This window comes from Toxorhynchites rutilus, chromosome 3 (genome assembly GCF_029784135.1).
Source record: "Toxorhynchites rutilus septentrionalis strain SRP chromosome 3, ASM2978413v1, whole genome shotgun sequence".
Lineage (NCBI taxonomy): Eukaryota > Metazoa > Arthropoda > Insecta > Diptera > Culicidae > Toxorhynchites > Toxorhynchites rutilus.
The window spans coordinates 149,402,134-149,426,445 of NC_073746.1; the positions used below are offsets into that span (position 1 = coordinate 149,402,134).

The window sequence follows — 24,312 nt, forward strand, 5'->3', positions numbered from 1 at the left end:
TTTTGAGGAAATTCTTCTCATCATTTGAATATTTTTCATCAATTTAGGATACCAAGAGTTAGATATGTCATGCATGTCAATATTGGCGGTTGTCGGATTTCTCTTCCTTAGTTGTCATTCATCATCAGGAGCTCACTTTATTTCTTACATCTTATTAGTACTATGAAGCTGTAGATTTTTGCAACCTAGATTTCTGTGTGAATTTCAAACTTTGTGGTTTGATGTAAAATATTAAAGTTAGAAAATATCAACATTAGCACCGAAGAGCTATAAAACAGTCTTCAAGTACGCACACTTTTTGTTTCAATGCTTCACATTTGGGATTGCTCCAGCATTGGTCTATATCAGGGGTTTTCAGATTTTTTTTATGGCAGAGCAGTTTTTATAGCAAAACTATTTGACGGAGCACCTGCATTTTTGATTCAATAAAACAAATCCTATTTGCATTGACAATACCCAATTGTAAACAATTTTATTTCGGTTGCACGTCGCAGTTGTACGACATCTAATCCGGAGTAAACAAGATAAACCACTAAAATTAAATTTAAAAAAATTAAATTGAAAAATTGTTTTTTTCAAGGTGGGCTTTCAAGTGGGAGCATTTGCTATAACTTCGCAGAGCACAAATTTCCTGCGGAGCACCATTTGAAAACCCCTGGTCTAAAGCATCTCTTGCGATTCCCTGATTTCAACCGTGGCCGACATAAGTCGTGAGAAACTATCAATCAATAACCATTCAATTATTCAATGTGAGTGCTTTCCGCTGCTGCCATCGAAGCCAATCAATAAACGTCGAATTTTCCCAATATCCAATCCTGGCTAGTACTTGCACCGTCAAGTGACTCCTGCTGGCTGCAGTCAGTGCTACGCTTGTGGAAGGACGAGAGAAAACTCGATTTCTGAATTTCAACATTTTTATTTCTCTCCCTAGTCTCCGTCACCCACCGCTCAACCAGGGGTTACGTATGCCGAAATCATTTAAGCTAATTGAGTTTTTTTTCTCCACTCATCCCTGCGGCATAGGTTGAGATATCCTCGTTTGACAGGATGGTCCGCACGTTACCGGGTACACATACGAAGAGTTTTTCCACTTCCGTTCGTTGCCATTGCTGGTGTACGTACGATATTGGGTGCGAGGAAGAAAAAAAGAAACATACAAACGAAAAAGCAGCCCCGGGATCAGAATTCATCCATGCGACTGCTAATATCTGCCGGATGAATTAATGCTGACATCGCAGCAGAACCAACGTTGGGCTCTGAGGCGATTGGACGCGGCGAAACAAAATCAAGCTTGTTTTACAGGAAGGGTTTTTTTTTGTCAGAAATTTAGACCGGTATTGAATGAACTAATTCGGGTAGGATGTAATCAAGTATGGAAATCTGAGCAATTTTGAAGTATATCCTTGTGTTAGGTTCCAATCCCAAATAAAGATTTGAAGACATTGTTGCTGTAATTCAAATTAGATTTTTAGGTTTTTTTAAGGCCAAGTTATTACTTTTGTTACTACTCTTTGTAATTTTTTACAGAGTTTCAAATTGCTTTAATATCAAGGGTACCTAGGTTAACAGATCATCCAATAGATTAAAGGTACTCAATACCCCAGCCATTCCATGGCAAACCGATATAGTGGTTCTCAGAATTTCGAGAAAATTGATAGTTTAGTTCCTTATCGCAACTAATAAGACTCGTGTTTTTTTATTTTAACAATAACAATCAATAATTACAAAAACAAAATCCATATTAATATTTGATTCAAGTCTCTACGTGAGTTGCTATAAACAATTTTTGTTTTTGGTCGGAAAAAGTCTACGGCATTGTTAAATCCCAGAGACATTTCCAATTTGACTAGCATTCACGTTGTGTTAGAAGCGCTTCCAGGATTCTACAATGGGAATGTACCTGATGTGGAGAATTAATTCTGTAGCCTAAAGATAAAATAACTCCGTAAGGAAATCACAACTTCAGAAAACGAGCATGTGCAGGGATGGTGGACAAAAACTAGATGCCTAAATAGAATTGAAGGTTCGCTTGCATTTTCGGCGCTTCGATGCCTTGTTTGTAACGTTCTCACTATGCCTCACTCACTATCATGCCGGGAGTTTGGGTTCGATTCCCGTTCTGGCCGGGGGATTTTTCACCAAAGAAAATTCTTTCGGCTTGCACTGTGGTCACGCGTATTCTAGAGCTTGCCACTCCACAGTACATTCAAGGCGTGTTATTCGGCATAGAATTCTCAACCAAGTACTACTAATAAAAATGACGCAAGTAATGCTACGTTGAGAAGATAAAAGTTCCACTGGAACGTTAATCTCAAAAAAGTGTCAAAAAACTTTGTATAAGTATCATTAAACACACGAATGACTTGCAAATGTGAATGTAGTTTTTGTAGTAAATAAATAAATAAGTAATTTTATTATCTACAACGAATATTTTCGATGGTACAGATTTTTGGAAAAAAACGTACAGATGAGAAAGATTTTTGACCTCTCTGGTACAGATTTAAATGTGGCAACACTGCTCCTAAGTGTTATTCGGTGTTTTTTTGCCATTTCGCTGGTTCAGATCAATCACGGAGAGCAACTACGAAGTGTACAGTCTACCCAAACTCAAGCAAAAAAATCTTTTCATCTTAGTTTGTTCTCAGAAAATCTATATTGATATCTGTATCAGTTTCAGAACAATTTTGAAGCACAAACCTAGCATTGTTATAATTGATTGGGTAGGTGACACAATAGGCAAACAAACAACAAATGATAGCAAGTCGTCACCGTGCGCGTCAGTTAGCCTATATATGAGGCTGAAGTTGACACCAATACCAATACACAGAATGTACATGGTGCGCACCTACACAACGATGGATAGTTGTATTCGAACTTATTGAACACACTGTATATATCATTAGATGGGACCAGTCTTGCTAGTGGTCACCATCATATGACTATTTATGGAGACGTATGTGCTGTGTCATTAATGAATATCATGAAATGAACATTCCATCGACCGTCGAACTAAAAATGTCATGTGACCTCTCAACTTTTTTTCGTTTTATTCATTAGATGTTCATTGTTCTGAAATCAAACAACAGTGTTCACGGGGAACACTCACCGCTTATATCGTTCATTAAACACATTTGGAATTGATGGGGGAGAGTTTGACGGTTGCTTTGGTATGAGCATTCCGTGTATTTATCATCCATCGTGTATGGATGTATGAGGAGGTGGATGTATGTTTGCAGCTACGCTCAAAATAGAGAGAGAAAAAAAATGCATATCAATAGCAGTCGAATGACAGTGAAGCTACAGTCAAATTAGTCGCAATTAAAGGGTGGTTATAACCACGAATGGTAGAATGAAAATAGCATATTTTCAACGCTTCTCTGTGCGCGTTCGACAGAAAGAGAGAACATTCAAACGTTCAGCTGATGGTCGAGTTTGCGGCTTTGCATTTATTTCTGATGTGACTGTAGGAGACAAGCTATGCACTCTTGGTCACGTTCACAGTACATATTGAGCCGTAACTTCCGCGCAAGGGCAGTACAGGTCGGACTCGATTATCCGGAGTATTGATTTTTTTTTCACACCGGATAATCGAATCCTCCGGATAATCGAGTCAAAACAATTTTTTTTCTTTATTTGTTTTTTTTTGCATGTATTTATGGTTTTTTGAAAATAAAAGAGGAATTTGATTTTTGATTCATCTCCTTAAAGTCAGAAAACACCTTTCTCTCATGAAAAGAAATAATTTATCCAGATTATCTCAGGAGGTGATAGACGATCATATTTGATGAAAAATATCCTCCTACGCATATGTTTGAACTTCAACAACGACAGAGTTACAGAACTTTTTTTTTTGTTTCGGACTCCGTTGCCTTAAACTGGCTCTACATTAAAAAGTACGCTACGGAAGACGATTCTGATGCTTTCATTTGGAAGATGAGAAAATTTAGTACAGAATATAGTAGTGGAACAACTAAATTAGTAATTTTTAATAATATTTTGGAAGTGAAATACTTAAAGGTAATTTTTAATATGTTATTATTAATTTTATCCTGAAATTCTATATAAAACTAGATTGTTTCTATCAATAAAAAATAAAGTTCTTTAACCGCTCCACAATTTGTTCTTTGACGCACAACTTCTATCTTTCATAATTTGGCTGCAATATCGATATACAGGGGAACTTCGATATAACGTACATTTTACCTCGATATAACGTACACATTTCCAAAGTGTAAAGGAAAAAAAATTTCTATATTTTTTTTCCTGATAGAACAATGAATTATTTGTATTGTGATGCTAAAATAAGTTTTGTACCTTCAATCATTCCCAAAATACAGCTGGTTTTGTGATTCCGGATTCTAAATGAACCATCTGTAACCGTTGGTTCCAAGCGCCATTTGAGCTCCACCCAAATCCAGAAAACAGGACATAATTTACATTGAGTCCTAACTGCCGGTTACTTGTTAGTATTCAACCCTTTTACAAATGGTTTGAGTCCTGGGTAAGCAATACCCACCGCGTTCAACTGTCCAGTTGACCTACCGTCATCAAACGGGGTTGTCAACTGGGCAGAGAAAAAGAAATCGATTGTTTCCCCACACAAAATGCTGGAAAAGAAAAAGCTCGGTAAATGAGCAGTGCCGGCAAACGACTTAAAACATTTGAGGAAGTTAGAAGTGCGCGCCGGAACAAATCAAATTTATATTTTGAAGCTAGTGATAAGAAGTGGTGAAGGATTACTGATAGATGAAATAGTAGGTTAATTGAAAAATGGAAGTGGAAAAAGTTAGTAACATTTGGCTTTGTTTCACAGTAAATTATACAAGAGAAAGAAAGATCAGAGAAAAAAGAAAGAGAAAGAAAAAAGAAGCAAAAAAAAGGTAACTTGTGGTTTGGTGTCTCTTTAAACCTAGTTCGTATTTTAATACGCTGGACAGGTCCGTCCAGCGGGCCTTTTTTTATGCGGTTTATTTCGTAGCTGTTTAGCTGCAGCAGTCATCGGCTACCACAGGCACACGCTATTTTTGTCCTATTCGCCTACTGCATCCGCCATTGAGAGGAGACGCTGGCGAAAACCTGCAGATGGTGTAACATCTGTAGTCTGTTCATGAGACAGCTGCACCGTTAAACCCATACCCCTAGGGATACACTGAGAGCCCACACCACAGTTACCGCAAGTATCATGCATGATCGAATGTGACGTCACGTATAAAATAAATTAAAGAAAGATAGGAAATGATGAGGAAATAGTAAAAAATTGTTTTCCTCCACTACGACTATCCCGTGAACCTTGTCGTCCGGTCTCCGGACTCAAAAGGAGTCGCCAGCTCTCGTCCTCATTTAGTTGGAAGTAGGTGTGCTGACACTGCATAGCCTTTGAGTTAGAGAGGCTTGTGGGCTTAGCAGGTGGCTTCTTTGCTGCGTGAGGTGGCCTGGCAGTGCGAGACGATAGAGGAGAGCTCCTATTTGCGAGAGGTGAAAGTATTTACCAGCAACCGGCTAATGAATATGCGACCCTGAGAGTTAATGAATATCCCAAATCCTGAGAGTAACATATCTTCAATCAACAGTACGAAAGCAAACATCATGAGAAAGGCTGACTTTGTCTTCTGATTGAAGTTATTCATTAACTTTAATAAAATAGCAACACAATACTAACAATACTAACAATACTAACAATACTAACAAGTATCATAGACTACGTTTGTGAGTACTTTATTATGCTTGGATATAACGTACAATTCGATACAACGTACAATTTTGAAAGTGAAATGTACGTTATATCGAAGTTTACCTGTAAACAATTCCTGGTGAAAATTCAAGCAAAATCTTCAAAAATCACGATTTTTACCCCACTGTACATGTAATAGCCACTTAAACTTCACCTTAACGTTGAAAGGTTAAATTTCTTCATGAAATAAGCCATATTTGAAATATAAAAAAAATATTTTTTTCCAAACTGAATATAATCGAGTCCAAAATTGTATATAATCGAATCACATATAATCGAGTCTGTATATAATCGAGTCTGACCTGTACTGTATTCTATTAGTCAAATCATTTCATTTGATACCAACATTGAGGGGATTGCAAAAAATACATAGTCGACCATTTTGTGGTGGCGATCTATTCGAATTTATGTTGTTCATAGTGTAGTGTATTCTCCAAATCAAGCCATTCAGCCTTTTTTAGCGGCGGTTCTGAGAAAACAGGTAATCCGCCATTTTGTAGTGGCCGACGTCTTAGATTTGCATTTTTCATAAATAACTGTATTCTACTAGTCAAGCCCTTTCATTTGATACCCATATTGATGGGTTTGTGAAAAATATAGATATCGCGCCATTTTGTGGTGGTGGCCATTTTGGATTTGAATTTTTCATGAATAACTGTATTCTACTAGTCAAGCCCTTACATTTAATACCCATATTGATGGGGTTCTGAGAAAATATGAAATCCGCCATTTTGTAGTGGTCGCCATCTAGGATTTGCATTTTTCATAAATAACTGTGTTCCACTAGCCAAGCCCTTTCATTTGATACCCATATTGATGGAGTTCTGAGAAAATACGCAATGCGCCATTTTGTAGTGGCCGCCATCTTGGATTTGAATTCTTAAATAACTACATTCTACTAGTCAAGCCCTTTCTTTTGATACCCATATTATAGGATTATTATACAAATTATTCAAATTTTCCGAAAATCAAAAATAAAATACTCCAGATAATCGAGTCTAAAATTTCGGATAATCGAATCCCGGATAGTCGAGTCTCCAGATAATTGAGTCTCCGGATAATCGAGTCCGACCTATATTTGATGGTCACTAAAATGTCGACCGTTTACAACACTGGATGGGACACTTATTCAGCTTTTTCATTGATTTACAAACGATAAAGATAGTAAAATAAGTTAACGATTCAAAGAATATAGCAGTTATGTCTTTCGCCTGCTTCATTATATAAAACTGGTCATAACATGAGTACGATTAGTTCTAGAATAAAATATCATATGTAATTTTTTTATGTAGAATCACATTTGGGTTAAATTTTTTGTATTAATTTTCTTAAATGAATTTCTCTATAACTGGATACCGATTGAGTGTTTCGAAACGGTACTGTTACGGCCCAGGCCGAACAATCATAGAAAAAAACACATCTTTTTTTTAAGCACTTTATTTACAAAAAAAAACTATACACCACTTAACACTAAAAACACAAACATGGAAAACTGCAATCCAGGGCCTGAGTCTGCACCTGAAAGAGAAGATCGATTAGTACTGCTTTATATATGAACACATATCCACACATACCTTTTATCAGGATCAATTTCCTGCAAGAAATCAAAATTATTATGATAATCACGAAAACATAATACACATAACACTTACCGCTTACAATACACAACCAAGGGATTGCTAAGATGGCCGCCTTTTTGTAGCCAGCATAGAAAATCATGAGCATAGAAATCATAACCTAAAATTAAAAATGAAGTGCTCCGTGCGATTCTCAAGTAGTGATTTTAATTGCAAATTACCAAGAAAGCTTCCGGATGGGTATTCAAACATCGCTTGCCAAAAGAAACTATCCAACGTAATCAAATGTTGAACATATATGGCTCAAAACAGTAGAGAATACGTGAGCCCCTTGAGCGCGAACCCTGTTTATGCTGCGTACGCTCAGTTTACATAGGTTGGGATAGGGTTGCCAGGGCCCCCTTACACAACACTAGCATTGAATGCAACACAAAACGACATTCACAACAAACGAACAATGTATTCTATTAGTCAAATTATTTCATTTGATACCAACATTGAGGGGATTGCAAAAAATACATAGTCGACCATTTTGTGGTGGCGATCTATTTGAATTTGTGTTGTTCATAGTGTAGTGTATTCTCCAAATCAAGCCATTCAGCCATTTTTAGCGGCGGTTCTGAGGAAACAGGTAATCCGACATTTTGTAGTGGCCGGCGTCTTAGATTTGCATTTTTCATAAATAACTGTATTCTACTAGTCAAGCCCTTTCATTTGATACCCATATTGATGGGTTTGTGAAAAAATATGTATCGCGCCATTTTGTGGTGGTGGCCATTTTGGATTTGAATTTTTCATGAATAACTGTGTTGTACTAGTCAAGCTCTTTCATTTGATATCCATATTGATGGGGTTCTGAGAAATCAAACCCAAACTTGCAGCACGGATGTTACAAGAGAATTGTCACGGAATAGGGAACGCATGGAAACGACCACGCTATACAAAGCATATTGTTTATAGCGAACATTCGAGAAGGAACCCTATCAAAGAACCAATCGCAATTCAGAGGACTATGGGACCAATCATATAAATAGGGCGTGAAATGTTAAGAACAGTTCAGTTGCAACAAAACCACCGATCAGTATAGATCAAACCTGATTTGCCTATATTCGATCTTATCATTTCTCTACTACATCGGGTAGCCAGTCTACTCTCAATTATACTACTCTTCGGAACTCTGCTCAGATACCTCTCTGGGCGGGAACAGGTACACTCACGCAATTCGCGATATCTTCTCAAGAAGAACTGATGGTTTTATTTAGCCCGCTGCACTTTCCCGAATCCACTTGTTTATTCCCCTTTCGCTTCCCTATAAATAAGCAGCATCAATTGGGATCAGTTCACTAGAGAATCCATACTTACATCACAGTGGAGCACTCACGTTTATAAGATACTAGCTGACCCGGCTAACTTGTTCCCACCCAACATTTGTTTTTTGTTATCAATACCTTCAAACATTTACGTTTTCTTGGACCTATGAGCAAGTTCATGGGTCCTAGTATTTCTAACAAAGCTCATCATTATAATATCAGATTATTTTCAGACACAATTCTCGTTCAAGATTTTTCAGGCACTTGCAAATAACATGTTTCTCCGTTACATGGAATAAATGTTTTATACAGAAAATATGATAGAATAAAGACGCCCCTTTGTGTTTCATTTGTATGGCAGACACCCTTGTGAGAGGAGGGGAGAAGGTGTTTATCCACCATAGAAGCATTTATTGTACCCTAAAACCTCCATATGCTTAATTTGGTTCCATTTGCTTGATTAGTTCTCGAGTCATGCAGAAATTTGAGTGTCATTTCTATGGCAGCCCCCCCCCTCAGAAAGGTGAGAGGAGTGTTGAACCACTTTAGAAATTTTTCTTGCCCCCAAAAACCTCCACATGCCAAATTTGGTTCAGTGTGCTTGATTAGTTCTTGAATAATGCAGAAATGTATGGGTTATTTGTATAACATTCAGAGAGAGGGGTGTCTATTCGCCATGGAAACGTTTCGTGTCTCCTAAAACATTCGCATGACAAATTCGGCTCCATTTGCTTTATAAGTTTTCGAATTATGCTGAAATTTGTGTTTCATTTTTATGGCAGATCCCCCCTAGAGAGGGGGTGGAGAGTCTAATCATCATAGAAACATTTATTGCACCCTAAAACCTCCATATGCCTGATTTGGTCCCATTTGTGAGTCATGCAGAAATTTGTGTTTCATTTCTATGGCAGTCCCCCCTCCCTCAGAAAGGTGGGAGGAGTGTTGAACCACTTTAGAAATGTTTTTTGTCCCCTAAAACCTCCGCATTCCAAATTTGGTTCAGTTTACTTGATTAGTTCTTGAATTATGCAAAAATGTATGTTTCATGCGTATGACAGTACCCCTCCCCCCTCAGAGAGAGAGGAGGAGTGTCTATTCACCATGGGAACGTTTCGTGTTCCCTAAAACTTTCGCATGACAAATCTGGCTCCATTTGCTTGATTTGTATTCGAATTATGCTGAAATTTGTCTACATTTTTATGGCAGCTCCCCCTTAGAGAGGGGGGTGGAGAGTCTAGCCACTATAGAAGCATTTATTTCAACCTAAAACCTTCACATGCCAAATTTGGTTTCATTTGCTTCATTAATTCTCAAGTAATGCAGAAATTTGTGTTTCATTTGTATGGCAGCCCCCCGTTAGAGATGGGGGGGGGGGTGGAGAGTCTAAACATCATAGAATCATTTATTGCACCCTAAAACCTTCACATGCCAAATTTCGTTTCATCTGCTTGATTAATTCCCGAGTTATGTAGAAATTCGTGTTTAATTTGTACGGCTACCCCCTCTTAGAGAAGGGGGAGGGGTCTTCCCCCTTCCGAAAACCTTCCCGGCCCCAAAAACCCTTGCATACCAATTTCCATGTTGATCGGTTCAGTAGTTTCCGAGTCCATAAGAATCAGACAGACAGACAGACAGACAGAAATCTATTTATATATATATGGATCTAATCTTCATCAACTTCTTCTTAAATGGCACCTACGTTCCTAGAGGAACTTCGCCGTCTCAACGAAGTTTCACTTGCGACATTTTCATTAGTACTTAGTTCAGATGCCAAACAGCACGCCTTGAATGCATTCTGAGTGACAAGCTCTAGAATACGCGTGATCACAATGCAAGTCAAAGGAAATTTCTTCGAAGAAAAATTCCCACGACCAGAACGGGAATCGAACCCGAACCCCCGACATTATAGGTTTGATAGATTTGAGGGGATTCTGTTCGACCGATACGAGAAGGATCTGCTGTATTTGAAGCGCAACACATGCTACACATTGTATGCCTGGTAAAAAAATGTAAATTTCAACACTCATACCAAGCCAAGCATTCATAACATCCTTACCAAAAAGTAAAATGATGATTTTCTAGACATTTCAGCGTAGAATGTCAATATTTGAATACTTGAAACCGGGAAATTTGAAGAACAATTATCATTTTTCTTGAAAATTTAAACGAATTTCAAACCAAGAAAAAAACAAAACATCATCATTTTACTCGCTGCGTCTTCTGGGTGTCAATCTAACGTAAATTCGCCAATTGAGTGTCCAAATCTATTGATGAAATAAGCGCTCATAATTGGAAAATTTTCCTAGCGCAGCTGATATTTTGTTTTTCAATTTGTATCCTTAATATGTTCTCAATTACGTAAATTTACGTTACAAATGATATATGAAACTTCAACTGACAATTTTCCCGCATTAAATACCAAACCGCATTCCATTTCATCTAAACTCGTGCCAATACATTTCAAAAGATTATATACTGCATACATAATTTTTATCCTTCACCGATTTTAGCTATACTCAAGGTTTTTTTTTGTCCAACACTAAGCTGTCATTCATAATGAACCCAAAATATCCGCGATACGAAATCCATCTGAATAAAATCATCACTACTGCCAATTCACAGTTTTAATCTTCTTGTAAATGAGAATATGTTCAACCAATTGATGCTGTATACGTCGTCCGACGAAACAAACAAACAATGTGCAAATCAATCTGTCGTTTCACCATGATGGCCAGTTGCTGCGCTCGACAATGCCTCCTTCATTTTCCACACTCAGCTATTATATTTTCAGGCGAAATCGCGCGCCTCCAACTTCATAAATCCAATCACATTGATTTATTGCTTTCAAATAACTCTGCCAAACAAATGGCTATGGGGTTGTTTGGGATAATAAATTCCCGCTGTCTCTTCACAGTCGAAACGAAAAACAACCTCTGCTCGTCGCGACCCACAACATAATAATTTTCCGACCTCCCACCCAGCGGTGAACACATATTTTCCACCGAAAAATGTACGCTCTCTCCGTTATCTGTGTGTTTTTCTTTCCAGTGTTTGGTTTTAACATTTACCCGGGCAACACACAAAGATAATAAAAGACTGAATGAGACGTTGAGCACCTGGACCCCATCCAACTCAGATCCGGAGGATGAGGACGACGAAGAGGTGCAGGTTGGTATCGCGGCGTGCCGCAAGATTAATATCGAAATTGCAAATTATGTTGTTACTACACCTTCGAATGGTATGCTTCGATAAAGCTAGATTTATTATGGTTTGTTTTTGTTGTGGTTTTTTTTTCTTTTCTGGCAGAAACGCGCGAAAGCACAAGGCTGGTCATCGTGGACCGAATGGTCGACCTGTTCCAGATCTTGCGACGGTGGGGTGGCGTACCAGCTGCGACGCTGCCATGCTCCCCACGGATGCAAGGGGGACGCCGTGCGGTACAAAATATGTAATATGCAGGTGAGTTGCCGGGTTGAAAACTGCATAATAGTCCATTCTCTTCGAAACTGTGGGAACGATGAAAATATGTTTTTCCGTTTTATTTACAGCCATGCCCCGAGCAGCAGGATTTTCGCGCCCACCAGTGTTCAGCGTACGATGATGTGCCCTACGACGGGGCACTGCTGAAATGGACCCCTCACTACGACTATTCGGAGCCGTGTGCTCTGACTTGCAGGTGAGAATAATTCTCGACTCAGTGGACAACTTTGAATGACATCATTACTCATGAATGACACAGAACAACATACACAAAAAATGTTTTTCAAGAACATAATTTTTCGTCGAGTTTTTAAAAAAAATCGTGATTTACTCTGTAATAACCTGGCTAATGGAGATGCATAGTACTTTTTAAAAAAAACCTTAAAACTTCACCCATTCACGACAAAACTGTAAAAATATTTCTTTACGAAAGCCATTGGTGTAAATGTTACTATTGGTGTCGAAGAAACCCAAGAATTATTTTTCTCCAATCTTCCATTTATCATTTTTTCTTGTAGTGTGTCTTTCTTGCATTCAATCAAATTGTCAGATTGTGTTTATTTTGTTTATCAAAGTAATACTTCAGAAAAGTTTACATATTTCTGTATTTTATTAGGTTTTGTTATTTGTTAGGTTATGTTATTGAAACATCATCCGCACAAAGTTGCTTTAAACCGATTTGATTGCCCAATAAAGTTATACGATTTGAATGAAATTGATGGTAAGTGAAATCAAGCTATCATCTGTTGCAAAAGCATTACCATAGGGTTGCTTTCCAACGACACGAAAAATTACCAATCGATTTTTCGAACAGCTGAGCATTAATCAGCCAATGTTAGTTTGATCCATATTGATCCATCGGACCCTCAAGATGAAAGGAATCGTCTACAAGAAGAAGACGAGGTCGTCGGAGTACACGGAGGAGCAGATTGAGACGGTTAAATCACAGTGTCGGTGGATGACCAAAAAATACCGCGGGACGTCTTTCGTTCTGGACGACGAAAGCTATTTTCCGCTGTCCAAAACACATATTCCAGGAAATGATAATTACTACTCCAGCGACAAGTCATCCACACCACACAGTGAAATACAAGTTCAAGCTCAAGTTTTAAAAAAAGGTTATGTTGTACATCGCCATTTCCAACCGGGGCATTTCAGAGCCTTGGTTTAAGCCGAGCGGTCTGGCAATCAACCAACAAATCTATCGAGAAGAGTTCCTCGATAAAATCCTGCTGCCGTTCCTGAACGAGCATCACGCAGATGGTAAGTACGTCTTCTGACCGGACAAGGCGTCTTCCGATTACGCCAAGAAGACCCTGGCGTATCTTGAGGAGAAAAAGATACCGTTCGTGCCGAAAGATCGTAACCTAACAAACTTGCCCCAGTGCCGCCCAATAGAGGATTTCTTTGGCTCACTCAGAGCCCTAGTGTATAAAAACAATTGGAGGGCCAAGGACACGAAGCAACTGACTACAAGACTCCGGAATTGTATCCGGAAAATGGACGTAAGTGCCGTACAACGTTCTTGTGAGAGCATCGCGACAAAGTTGCGTCGAACAGCAGACCACGGCCCTTACTCAAACATTGATTGACATTTTTTTGAAGAAAATACATTATGTTCTAATAAAAAATACTGAAATCAATGAAAAAAAAAATTTTTTCTTATATGTCATTGAAAAAATTCTCATTTTTTATTTAACATCCGTTAGCCAAACACAGCTTGTAGAGAATTTTGTGAAAGTCATGTTTTTGAGCGCGCGTCAAGGATGGACACCAGCAAAGAAAAGTTAGGGGAGGTACGGGTAAATCGGACTGAATTTACAAGAAGTAGAGTGGTTTATCAGCTCCAGTTTCGAACAAAATTAAGTGTTCAAAAACATAATCCCGAAGTAATTGTCAATAATCCGCTGAAAGACCATATATCTCCGCTTGGCACCTGCTAAAGTCTGAAGTTACATCATAAACATAAGTATTATAATTCTTATTTATGTTCAAGAACTAAAATAGAACGGGTCCGACATATTGGTTTTAATCATCATACGGTTGAGTGGTGCTTATGATCATCTCACTAGTATAGTTAGCTGGTGTGCTATAATTCGAGGAACTCATCACATGAACGCTTGAATGGTGCTAACGGTCGACTTGTTATTCTCGTAAGCTGCGGTGTCATAACAAATCACCCTGTGATCCGCAGTCGTATGTTTGGTGTATAAGAACCCAACTAAACAATGTCCGATGCCGAGGATGAGAATATATGTTATGTTTGTGAGAAAGGGGAGCCGAATGCATCACACCGTATAGAGTGCGCTCACTGTGGAAGATCTGCGCATTTTCCTTGCCAAAAGTTGTTTGGAAATGCTATTGCAAGAGCCAGGAAAAAAGTGTATCTATACTCTGTTGAGTGTACAGAAATGTACTCTCTCGCCCATCAGAAAAATATGAACCTCGATGCTGTTGTTGCCGAGCTCCACGCGCTGAATGATGGTATGAAAGATGGTTACGACCAGTAACAAAATTGAAGAATCTCAGCAGTTCCTATCCGGCCAATTTGATGCACTCCAGGCGGATTTCCATCGATTCAAGGAAGAGATTAAAGCGGTGAAGACGGAAAATATCCAAGTTCGCAACGAGATTTTGGACTGGCAGAGAAAATATCGGGAACTTTCTAATAAAGTAGACACTCTGGAACTGGAACTGGACAAAATGAACCGACAACAGTTAGCCAGGAATGCAGTCTATTATGGAACCCATAATGGAACGTGAGGATACAAAAAAAACTTATCTGTGATGACTCAACTGTTCTCACAGCCAAACGTCTGGTGGGAAAAAATACCAACAATGCTGCTGTTCCAATCTTAATAAAATTCTGTGAGGAGAACCTGAAAGAGGATTTCCTTGAGCAAAAGGTAAATCACGGAGTTCTAGAAGCATCGACTATTTCAGAAGCATTTAGTGGGCCATCATCTCGAGTATCAATTCGGAATGAAATGACTGCATTCGGTCGCGATCTTCTACGTTATGTTAAGGAAGTTCAATCGGCTCTAGGTGTGAAGTACGTCTGGCCAGGTCTAAATGGGAAAGTACTCATCAGACGCGAAGATGGAGATAAAGTGGAACAGATCTGATCCAAGGAAGAGCTGAGACTTTTCTCGAGAGTCATCATGAAGCGCCCAGCGCAAGTCCAATATCTAGCTAAGCGTACTCGTTAAATTAAAAATGTATCTGATTTGTTTTCGAATAATAATTTTGTAAAATGGAGAATTTGTATGTCGATAACGTTAGTACCTTGAATAAAAATGTGAGCCAAATTCCTAACCGATATATTTTGCGAATCCTACAGTTAAACATTAGAAGAATGAATAGTTTTGATAAGTTTGATAAGTTCGATGTTGAAGGAATTTGTGGATTTGTATACTGGATGTGTTGATGTGCTGGCAATCGGAGAAACGCGGGTGAAGGCAAATCGGATTCAGTTATATAAGCTGGAAGGCTATAAAGCAATATTTTCTTGTCGAAATGATTCCATGGGAGGTGGTTTGGCAGTTGTCATACGGAATGAATTCAGCTTCACCGAATTAAACAACACGCACCAGCAAGGGTTCCATCACATTATTGTCTGCTTAAAGCTAGGAGATTCCTCGTTTGATGTGCATGCTGTCTACAGACCTTCATGTTATCCTCATGCGGTATTCTTTGACAAATTGGAAACTATCTGCACAAGCGTAAAAAATATCAGCTCTTGTGTGATAGTCGGAGATGTGAATATACCAGCCAATCGAACAGAGTGTAGAGTTGTTCAGGAAGTCAGTGACCATTGCTTCATTCTCTCAACCATCTTAATAAGCCAATACAATTAGATCCATCTTCAGAATATTATTGTAAATCATGGTAGGCCCAATAACGCATTCTCAATGGCAATACAAAATCCTGTGGGTAGCTCAGCTCTAGAAAAACTGATCCATGCTGTGGATACATATCGCACCCTTAAGCAACAACATTCGAAGTGATACCGTCTTAATGTTCAAGTTAAAGGATAATGTCCGTGGATTGACCTCTGGAGGCTATCGCGAATCAAGAACCATGTGTTGAAAAACAGTCGAAGGAGACCCAACGATGAGCGATTACAAGAGCTAGTTGCTCTTATATCAAGAAAAGTACAGCAAGAAAAGAAACATGAAACAAGTCCTGGACATGGCGAAATCCCAGATTCACCACAATACTTTTGCACCATTAGTAACAGAAAGTGTTAATGAGTGTATCTCATTTGGTATTTTTCCGGAGAGTCTGAAGGTGGCACGGGTTGTACCTATATTCAAATCAGGCAGTAAAATGGAATTGAATAACTATCGTCCAGTTTTATCAGTCTTAAGCAAGCTTATCGAACAACTCTTAGCAGACAGAGTTATGTAATTCCTAGGCGAACAAAGTATCATCTACGATCATAAATTTGATTTCCGCTCTGGCTCAAATTCCTGGTCAGCAGCTAGCGAACTCGTTGACGATATTTATCGGGGAATGGATACACGGAAAATTACTGGCGTTACACTTCATTGACATATGTAACAACAAACTCTGCTGACTTAATCAATCAAATGAAGGAAGACATGCGAACATTACAGATTTTTTTCGCAGAGAATCTCTTATCGTTGCATCTTGCGAAGACAAAATATATGATATTTCAGCCACCACTGAGCTGAGCTGAGAGTTGGTACAACAACAATTGAAAAGGTCGATACCTTCAAATACCTCGGATTATTATTCGACTCTACATTAAGTTGGAAGGCTCATGTTGGTAGATTAAGAAATTATGTTAGTTCATACTGTAGTGTAGTATGATTCCAAATCCTATTAATTATTCTTTCCCCCATAAGCAGTTAATTGTTTCTCAACAAATGAGAAACTGACTCATGCGCAAGCACTTCAATATTTACCATTCTTATGAACCATTCCTCAACCACAATTGCATAATTCCGTTAATTGCTTTTCCCCCACATTCACTCATAAAAACTAGCAGCATGCGTTATCGTATATGGCAAACCCCAACTCTATGCAACTTTAGACCTGTACTCATGTGCAGCCATCTCGATTAGCCCTATATTAGCTCTACGTGAACTACAAACTGTGGTGATCATGCGAAATCTTCTCCATAATCCTTTGATTCACCATAACTACTTATTACGACAAACCAACCATTGTAATGGAACAAGAAATCGTGGTAACTTAATAATGACACGTCGGAATACGGAAACCGGAAAGAGATCATTCACGTATTATGGTAACATCCGTTGTAATGCGTTACCAATGGCGTTAAAATCAGAGCACAACATAGTTAAATTCAAACAAGCTGCAAAACAATTTGTTAGGAGCAACTTGGTCCGATATATAAGGTTGGAGAAAAAGAAATGTCGTATTTATGATCGAAATTTGACGCTTTATTTAACATACTTAAAATTATCCAATTTAAGTCAAATATTCGCCGTTTTGTTCGCAAACTTGTTGCCCTTTAGAAGGCAACTTCATTATTTCCCCCTTGTAAACCCACCCTCCCTCCTTATTGAGGCCAACTTAGTATCACCAAGAGCGTTTTGCATAGACCGGAAGAGATGATAATCACTTGGAGCCAGGTCCGGACTATACGGTAGGTGCAATAGGACGTTATCACAGATGTGTGAGGCCGAGCGTTGTCCTGATGAAAAACAACACCATTCCTATTGATCATTTCTGGCCGCTTCTGGTCAATCGCCTGCTTCAATCGCCTTCGTTGCAGTTTTACCTCGCAGGTAGTAAAAACGTAAAATATATATACGAATTTCTTGCTTGGTGGTCTCCATCTTTGACGCGCTATAACTTGAGACTGAAAAGGACAATCACAACACTGTAAAAACAACACTTGTAGCACAGACTGTCGTCTTTAAATAGCCGTATAGTATGACCCGATGCGATAAGTACAACACAAGATATGTTTAAGTGTTGCCATATATTGACAATATACGACTTTTTTTTTCTCCAACCCAATATTTTACGAAAAAATGGTGTTGCAGGCACTCGTTTGGATATGCATTAGGAAGTCATGTCAGAAGCAACATCGATCCTTAATTTACTGGAAGCAGCCACGTACCAGTCGCCCTGTTTGACACATCGTTCAACGTTGTCGCCGTGAAAGCTTCTCATCTGAGGTTTATGTTAGAATCAGCGCCAGCCTTCCTGGACAGTGACAATCTTTTTCGCACAGTTATTACCAGCGCGTGAATCGAAATGTGATGTATGTAATGTATAGAAAAAAACAAAAATTAAAAAAAATAAAAACCCTATGACCATGAATACTCATCAAAAGTGGAAAAGGGAAACAAAAACCAAAAATCATGCATGATTCCGCGTGCGGATGTGTTTTTAGTTGCTTGGATATTAAGCCTTTTTAGTGGTTTAAGATCAAAATTCAATTCGATAATGGTTATATTTCGGTTTGTGAGTTAACAGAGAAGCGATATTAGGTATGTACGAAAATTAATTTGTGAGTGGAAAATTTCAATTATTGAAATAATAGTACTGGTGGGGTGAAACGGACAGTTACCAGTGGGAGTGAGATGGACTAAAAAAGACTGTTTATTATATTCTAAAGAAATGCTCTCTGTCTATAAACTGAAATCAGATCGCCAAAGATGAGCTGTCTAGTAGGTGACTGGAAACAGGAGCAAAATAGTTGAGGGTCTGTCCGTTTATACTGCTGAATAGCACAATATCACTTCTAGGTGGATTAACTCATTTTTTTCATCATTTACCGGACATTCGTAATGAGTTCAGATTTTGGTCGAATAAAACTATTCCTCTCACGAGCGATAAACTTCTACGCTTCGTAAATTACAGACCTGCCCATGTTCCCTACACTATATGTCCATATTACCCGCATCGAAAAAAATGTTCTACTTTTTGGTCTGTTTCTATTTCAGTAAAAAACATTGAAAAACACTTTTTTGTGATACATTTGGCCAAATGTTTTGAAAAACAGTATATTGAATACCAAGAAACTGCATTCAAGTTTTGGGAAACGTGAGTTTCCAAAGATTTCATTTTACAGTCTATACCTTTCTGTCAATAGCTAAAAGAAAAACTCGAAAACTGAAACATACGTAACAATAATAAGGACCGTATCGTTATTTATGGGTACGCCTTAGAGTCTCCGTCTGAAAAAGACTATAGCTTGTTTTGACAGCTGTTTATTTTTCTCCTGTTGTTGACACAGTTAGCGTTCAGTTAGCATTGTTAAAAGATCGTTTTTTCCTAAAAGTGCAATCATGAGAGGGCTAACAGAAGAAAAACGAAAATCCATTGTGACCAGATACTGCTCCGAAACAGGAATATCAATGAGAAAATTGGCGAAGGCGGAAGGAGTAAGCGTCCATGCGGTCCAAAACGCTATCAAGCGATTTGGTATGTATAATACATTGAAGGATCTACCCGGTCGCGGCAGAAAACCTGGGCCATCCAAGCCAAACTTGGATAAAAAGATTTGCAGGCAATTTGAAAGAAAAAAGGAATTATCGATACGGGATTGCGCAAAAAAGTGTGGAACATCAATCGGTATGGTTCAACGTGCCAAAGAACGTAACTCACTGAAGGCATATAGAAAGCAAAAATGTCCCAAACGCAGCCAAATTCAGGCAAGTTCCGTGAAAACCCGTGCCCGTAAGCTTTACGATGGGATTTTAAGCAAACGCGAACTGTGCATCGTCATGGATGATGAAACCTACGTCAAACTGGACTACAAAACTCTTCCTGGGGCACAGTTTTACACTGTAAAGCAAGGAACAGATGTCCCGAACGCGGAGAAGTCAATTTTTTGCGAAAAATTCGGTAAGAAAGTGCTGGTTTGGCAAGCTGTTTGTCAATGTGGCATGAAATCATCTCCTTTCTTCACTCTCGGGAATATGAATGGTGAAATTTACCGGAAAGAATGTCTCCAAAAGCGTGTGTTACCGCTCATCCGAAAGCACACTGGTCCGACACTATTTTGGCCTGATTTGGCATCATGCCACTATGCACGTTTGACCTTGGATTGGTATCGCGAGAATAATGTCGATTTTGTGGAAAAGGAGATGAATCCTCCAAATTGTCCGCAAATAAGACCTATTGAAAAATTTTGGGCTTTGATGAAGGGACGACTGCGGAAGAAGGACAAGGCAGCCGATGACCTTGAGCAGTTCAAAAAGGATTGGATAAATGTGAGCAAACAAGTCGATGAGACGGTTGTCCAGAACCTAATGAGGGACATCAAGAAGCAGGTGCGATCATTGGCGAAAATCAGAATCTTGATTATTTTTTACTGTTACTCCTTTCTTTCATTCATAAGATACAATATTTTGATATCAGAACTGAAAAATAAATGCAATATTTGAAATAAAGCTGTGTTTTGAGCGTACCCATAATTAACGATACGGTCCTTAACTGTAGCAAGGGTTCATTTTGTGCATAGTACGTACGATCAACACTAGTCGTTGAAAACATATTTCGTCATCTCCTGTGCCACGAAGCTCGCTGTTGCAGTAGACTCACTTTGTGACCTCAAGGCTTATACACGTAATGTACCTAACTCTATCCCACGTCGGAATAACTGAAGCACGTAGACATAAAGAGGAAAGTTCCCTCATGTTTGTATATGCTCTGGCTGTGCGGATTGGAAATTAGTTTCAGTTTCAGTTTCAATTTCTGCTTTTGTTTTGTTTTTCAGGGGACGACCCCAGCATCTGCTGGAGGATATGCCGGACTCTGGCGGCACCAGCGAATCCTTCCCACCCGCCGTGGGAGATGACGAACCGAGCGTGATAGTGCAGCTCTCGAACCGTGTCCAGGATGGCACCAGGTGTAGACCCGGAAGTTTGGACATGTGCATCCAGGGAAAGTGTCAGGTGAGTTGGATGGGGCTTGTTTGTGACTATCAACATACCGAAGTTTGGCCCGATAAGAAAATATACAATGATAATAATTAGAGGATATTTTGAAAAAAACTCAACACATTGAGTCACATAATCACTACAAGGTTTTGATTTATAATAAGATATTTTTTTTAATTTCGTTTATTTTTACAGGCTCAGTTACATAAGTTTAAATGAACCAAACTCTTAACTATGATTTTATACTAATGAACCATTCCAGCGTGACGTGACAACGTTTTGGCTCACTAAAACATGTTTTTTCTTGTTTTCATGTATAAATCCCACGATTTCCAAATATTAAACGTTATCCAAGTAAAATTAAGAAAAATTCCTACAAGAATCTTCAGTAGGAGAATATTTTACAGTTGAATTCGCTTGTTGCCAGCCCAATACTTTTGTGATGGGACAACACCTGTCTTTTTGCGGTTTCCTACTTTCGAACAATAATGTTGTATTTTCAGTTCCGTTTCAAAACATACAAATAAATTTTGTTGTATGATTTGTCAACAAAAGATGAACGGTGCTTCCTGTATATTCATTTTTTCAAAAAACTCGCAAGAACATTGAAAAAATCGGCATTCATTTCGTGACGTGACATCGCGTTCTGTGCGAAAAAACAGTCTCAACAAAGCGTTGTCACGTCACACAACCAATAAGTTGTATTAAATAAAAAATTCACCGCATTGTAGCGAGCTATATACTATTTGTTATGTTTTCTCATTGTTCTGAATACTTTTCACTTTCCTCTGAGATCTCCCCATCCCCTTTCAAAGGTCCATCCTATAGAGGAAGGTGGTGCTATCGTGACCGGTTATCTTGAAACTACCCCCTTTGTATCTCAGAACTTCCTGTACTGAATAATGTACTGAATTACTGAATTACTGAATTTTCAGTAATGTCAAATGAAAGGAGTCATAACGCTGACAATTTGATAACATGGTGACTTTTCCTGGCTCTCTTTGTTCTAGCGTTTTAGCGCCATTTTTCGTTTTCATTGCTTCAAAAACAGAGAAGAAATATTGTTGACCTGTATGCAAAATGAGTTCAATGTTCTTTTAGATTGTGAAACATTGCGAAACAAGGCAATTTTAATTTCTTTTTATGTTCATCAAAATAAGCTATATAAATTGAATCAACCTGTTTCATGTATTACACGGTATGCCGTTATTTGGGAAAAGTCGGTGTTCGGACGAGTGATAAGAAAACTTTTTTTTTTGGCAATCTGTTTTGAAGCAACAGATCAAACTGGAAATGTATTTTTTTAATAATTAAATTGTACATCAGTTATTTTCTTATTTCTCAAACTTTTAGTTTTCTTCGCCTTCCGAAAATAAACGATCCCCTTGTGTTCCTAATTTCAGTTCAATGCCGTGAATTCCTGAAAATGATCTACTCACATCCCACTTCTATTCATAAGTTGAATTAATTCTCTACCTGTCTTTCTAGCAGCCGATTCAAATTCGAATTTTAGCTTAGCGAACTAGCAAACGTCTCTTCTTTAAATTACACAGTCTTTTAACCTTTCTCGAACTTCCTAATAACTCTTAGCAACTTTCTTCAACTTTTTACAATTTCCTCTTTTACAATTTTCCAACGCTTTTGTTTAACAGCAATTCCAAATGAAATCGTCCTAGAAATGCAGATTTTAAAAACTTGTATTTTTGATTCCAATGAAAGTGTGTATTCCGTTTGAGTTGGGGGAAATGTGAGTTTTTCACGGCAAGTGGGAATTTTTTGACTCAAACGTAACTTTTGAATAGGACGTATCGATTTTAGTAAGAGAAATCTTTGATAATTTATATCTCAAAAACTATGAGTCGTACCGAAATAGTATGTTAGAAAGAGTTATAGAGTATTGTTGGCTTAATTTGAAAAAAATATACACTGAAATGAAAAAAATGTACTTTTTTTTATTTACAACATAAAATTTTAATTTGCGATATCAAAGAATATGTATTTTTTTATATTTTTTCATATAAAATAGAAGTCATGTAGAAAATTTAAAAAATCGGCCCAAAATAGTAAAACTATTTTTGACGAAATTTGTGGAGCATCGAAATTTTAGGAATTTTCGAAACTTCGAATTTTTGTATGTCAGCAATCAATTTTAGCCACAAATTATGAGTCCTGGTGTGATTTGAAACAAAAAAGGTTATTATCAATCTCCTTCTAAATATAGCCATTCTCAAGATATTAAAAAAAATATTTGTAATTTATTGTCTTGTTAATAGTAAATAGACCCTATAAATATGTTTGTCGTGTTATATGTTATATCGTGTTCATGAGATTTTATGAATTTTCTTATAATCGATCTTAAAATCGATACGCCCTTTTCAAAAGTTACGCTTGAGTCAAAAAATGAATCATGATGATGTGTTTGGAAAAGTTGTTGGAAATTATAAGCAAATTCATAAAATTTCATGAACATGACGGTATAACACGACAAACATACTATAAAAAAGACAATAAATTAGAAATATATTTTTAAATATTTCGAGAATGGCTACATTTAGAAGGAGTTCGATAATAACCTTTTTTGTTTTAAATCACATCAGATTTCATAATTTGTGGCTAAAAATGATTGTTAACATACAAAAATCCGAAGTTTCGAAAATTCCTAAAAATTCGATGTTCCACAAAGTTTGTCAAAAATAGTTTTACCATCTTGGGCCCATTTTTTTAATCTTCTACATGACTTCTATTTTATATGAAAAAAATAAAAATATGTATTTTCGATATTGCAAATTTAATTTTTATTTTGTAAATAAAAAGGAGTACTAATTTTTTTTTCTCAGTGTACATTTTTTACATATTCAACCATCAATACTCTATAACTCTTTCTAATACACTATTTCGGTACGACTCATAGTTTTTGAGATATAAATTATCAAAGATTTCTCTTACTAAAATCGATACGCCATTTTCAAAAGTTACGCTTGAGTCAAAAAATTCCCAATTGCTGTGGAAAACTCATATTTCCTCTAACCCAAACGGAATACACACTTTCATTCGAATCAAAAATGCTCATGTTTTGTCATTTGTCGATTTCATTTGGAATTGCTGTATACATTATTTCATTATTTGTTCATCTATCTTTTAACAATAAGATGAAAAATTAACGGAGAAAAAATATTCACAACGAAAATAGTTAAGAGCTGATGAAGTGAGGGGGATAAAAAAAAAGTTGTGCCTTGGCGTACACGATTCCAGCCCTTCCAGTTATCTGAAACAAAAAAAAATCGAACAGATTCTGAATCAGTAAAGATGCCGCTGTCGCATGAACC

General features: G+C 37.7%; 1 protein-coding gene across 5 annotated transcripts in view; it reads left to right on the forward strand.

The window, feature by feature from the left end:
* Positions 1–24,312, forward strand: part of LOC129777308 (protein madd-4) — a 517,165-nt gene that overhangs the window by 399,276 nt on the left and 93,577 nt on the right. For all 5 annotated transcript variants that reach the window (XM_055783531.1, XM_055783529.1, XM_055783532.1 and 2 more), the window contains 4 exons: positions 11,667–11,786; positions 11,925–12,077; positions 12,167–12,294; positions 20,824–21,001. In XM_055783531.1, the coding sequence (XP_055639506.1) occupies positions 11,667–11,786; positions 11,925–12,077; positions 12,167–12,294; positions 20,824–21,001 (579 nt within the window). The remainder of the gene's footprint in view (positions 1–11,666; positions 11,787–11,924; positions 12,078–12,166; positions 12,295–20,823; positions 21,002–24,312) is intronic.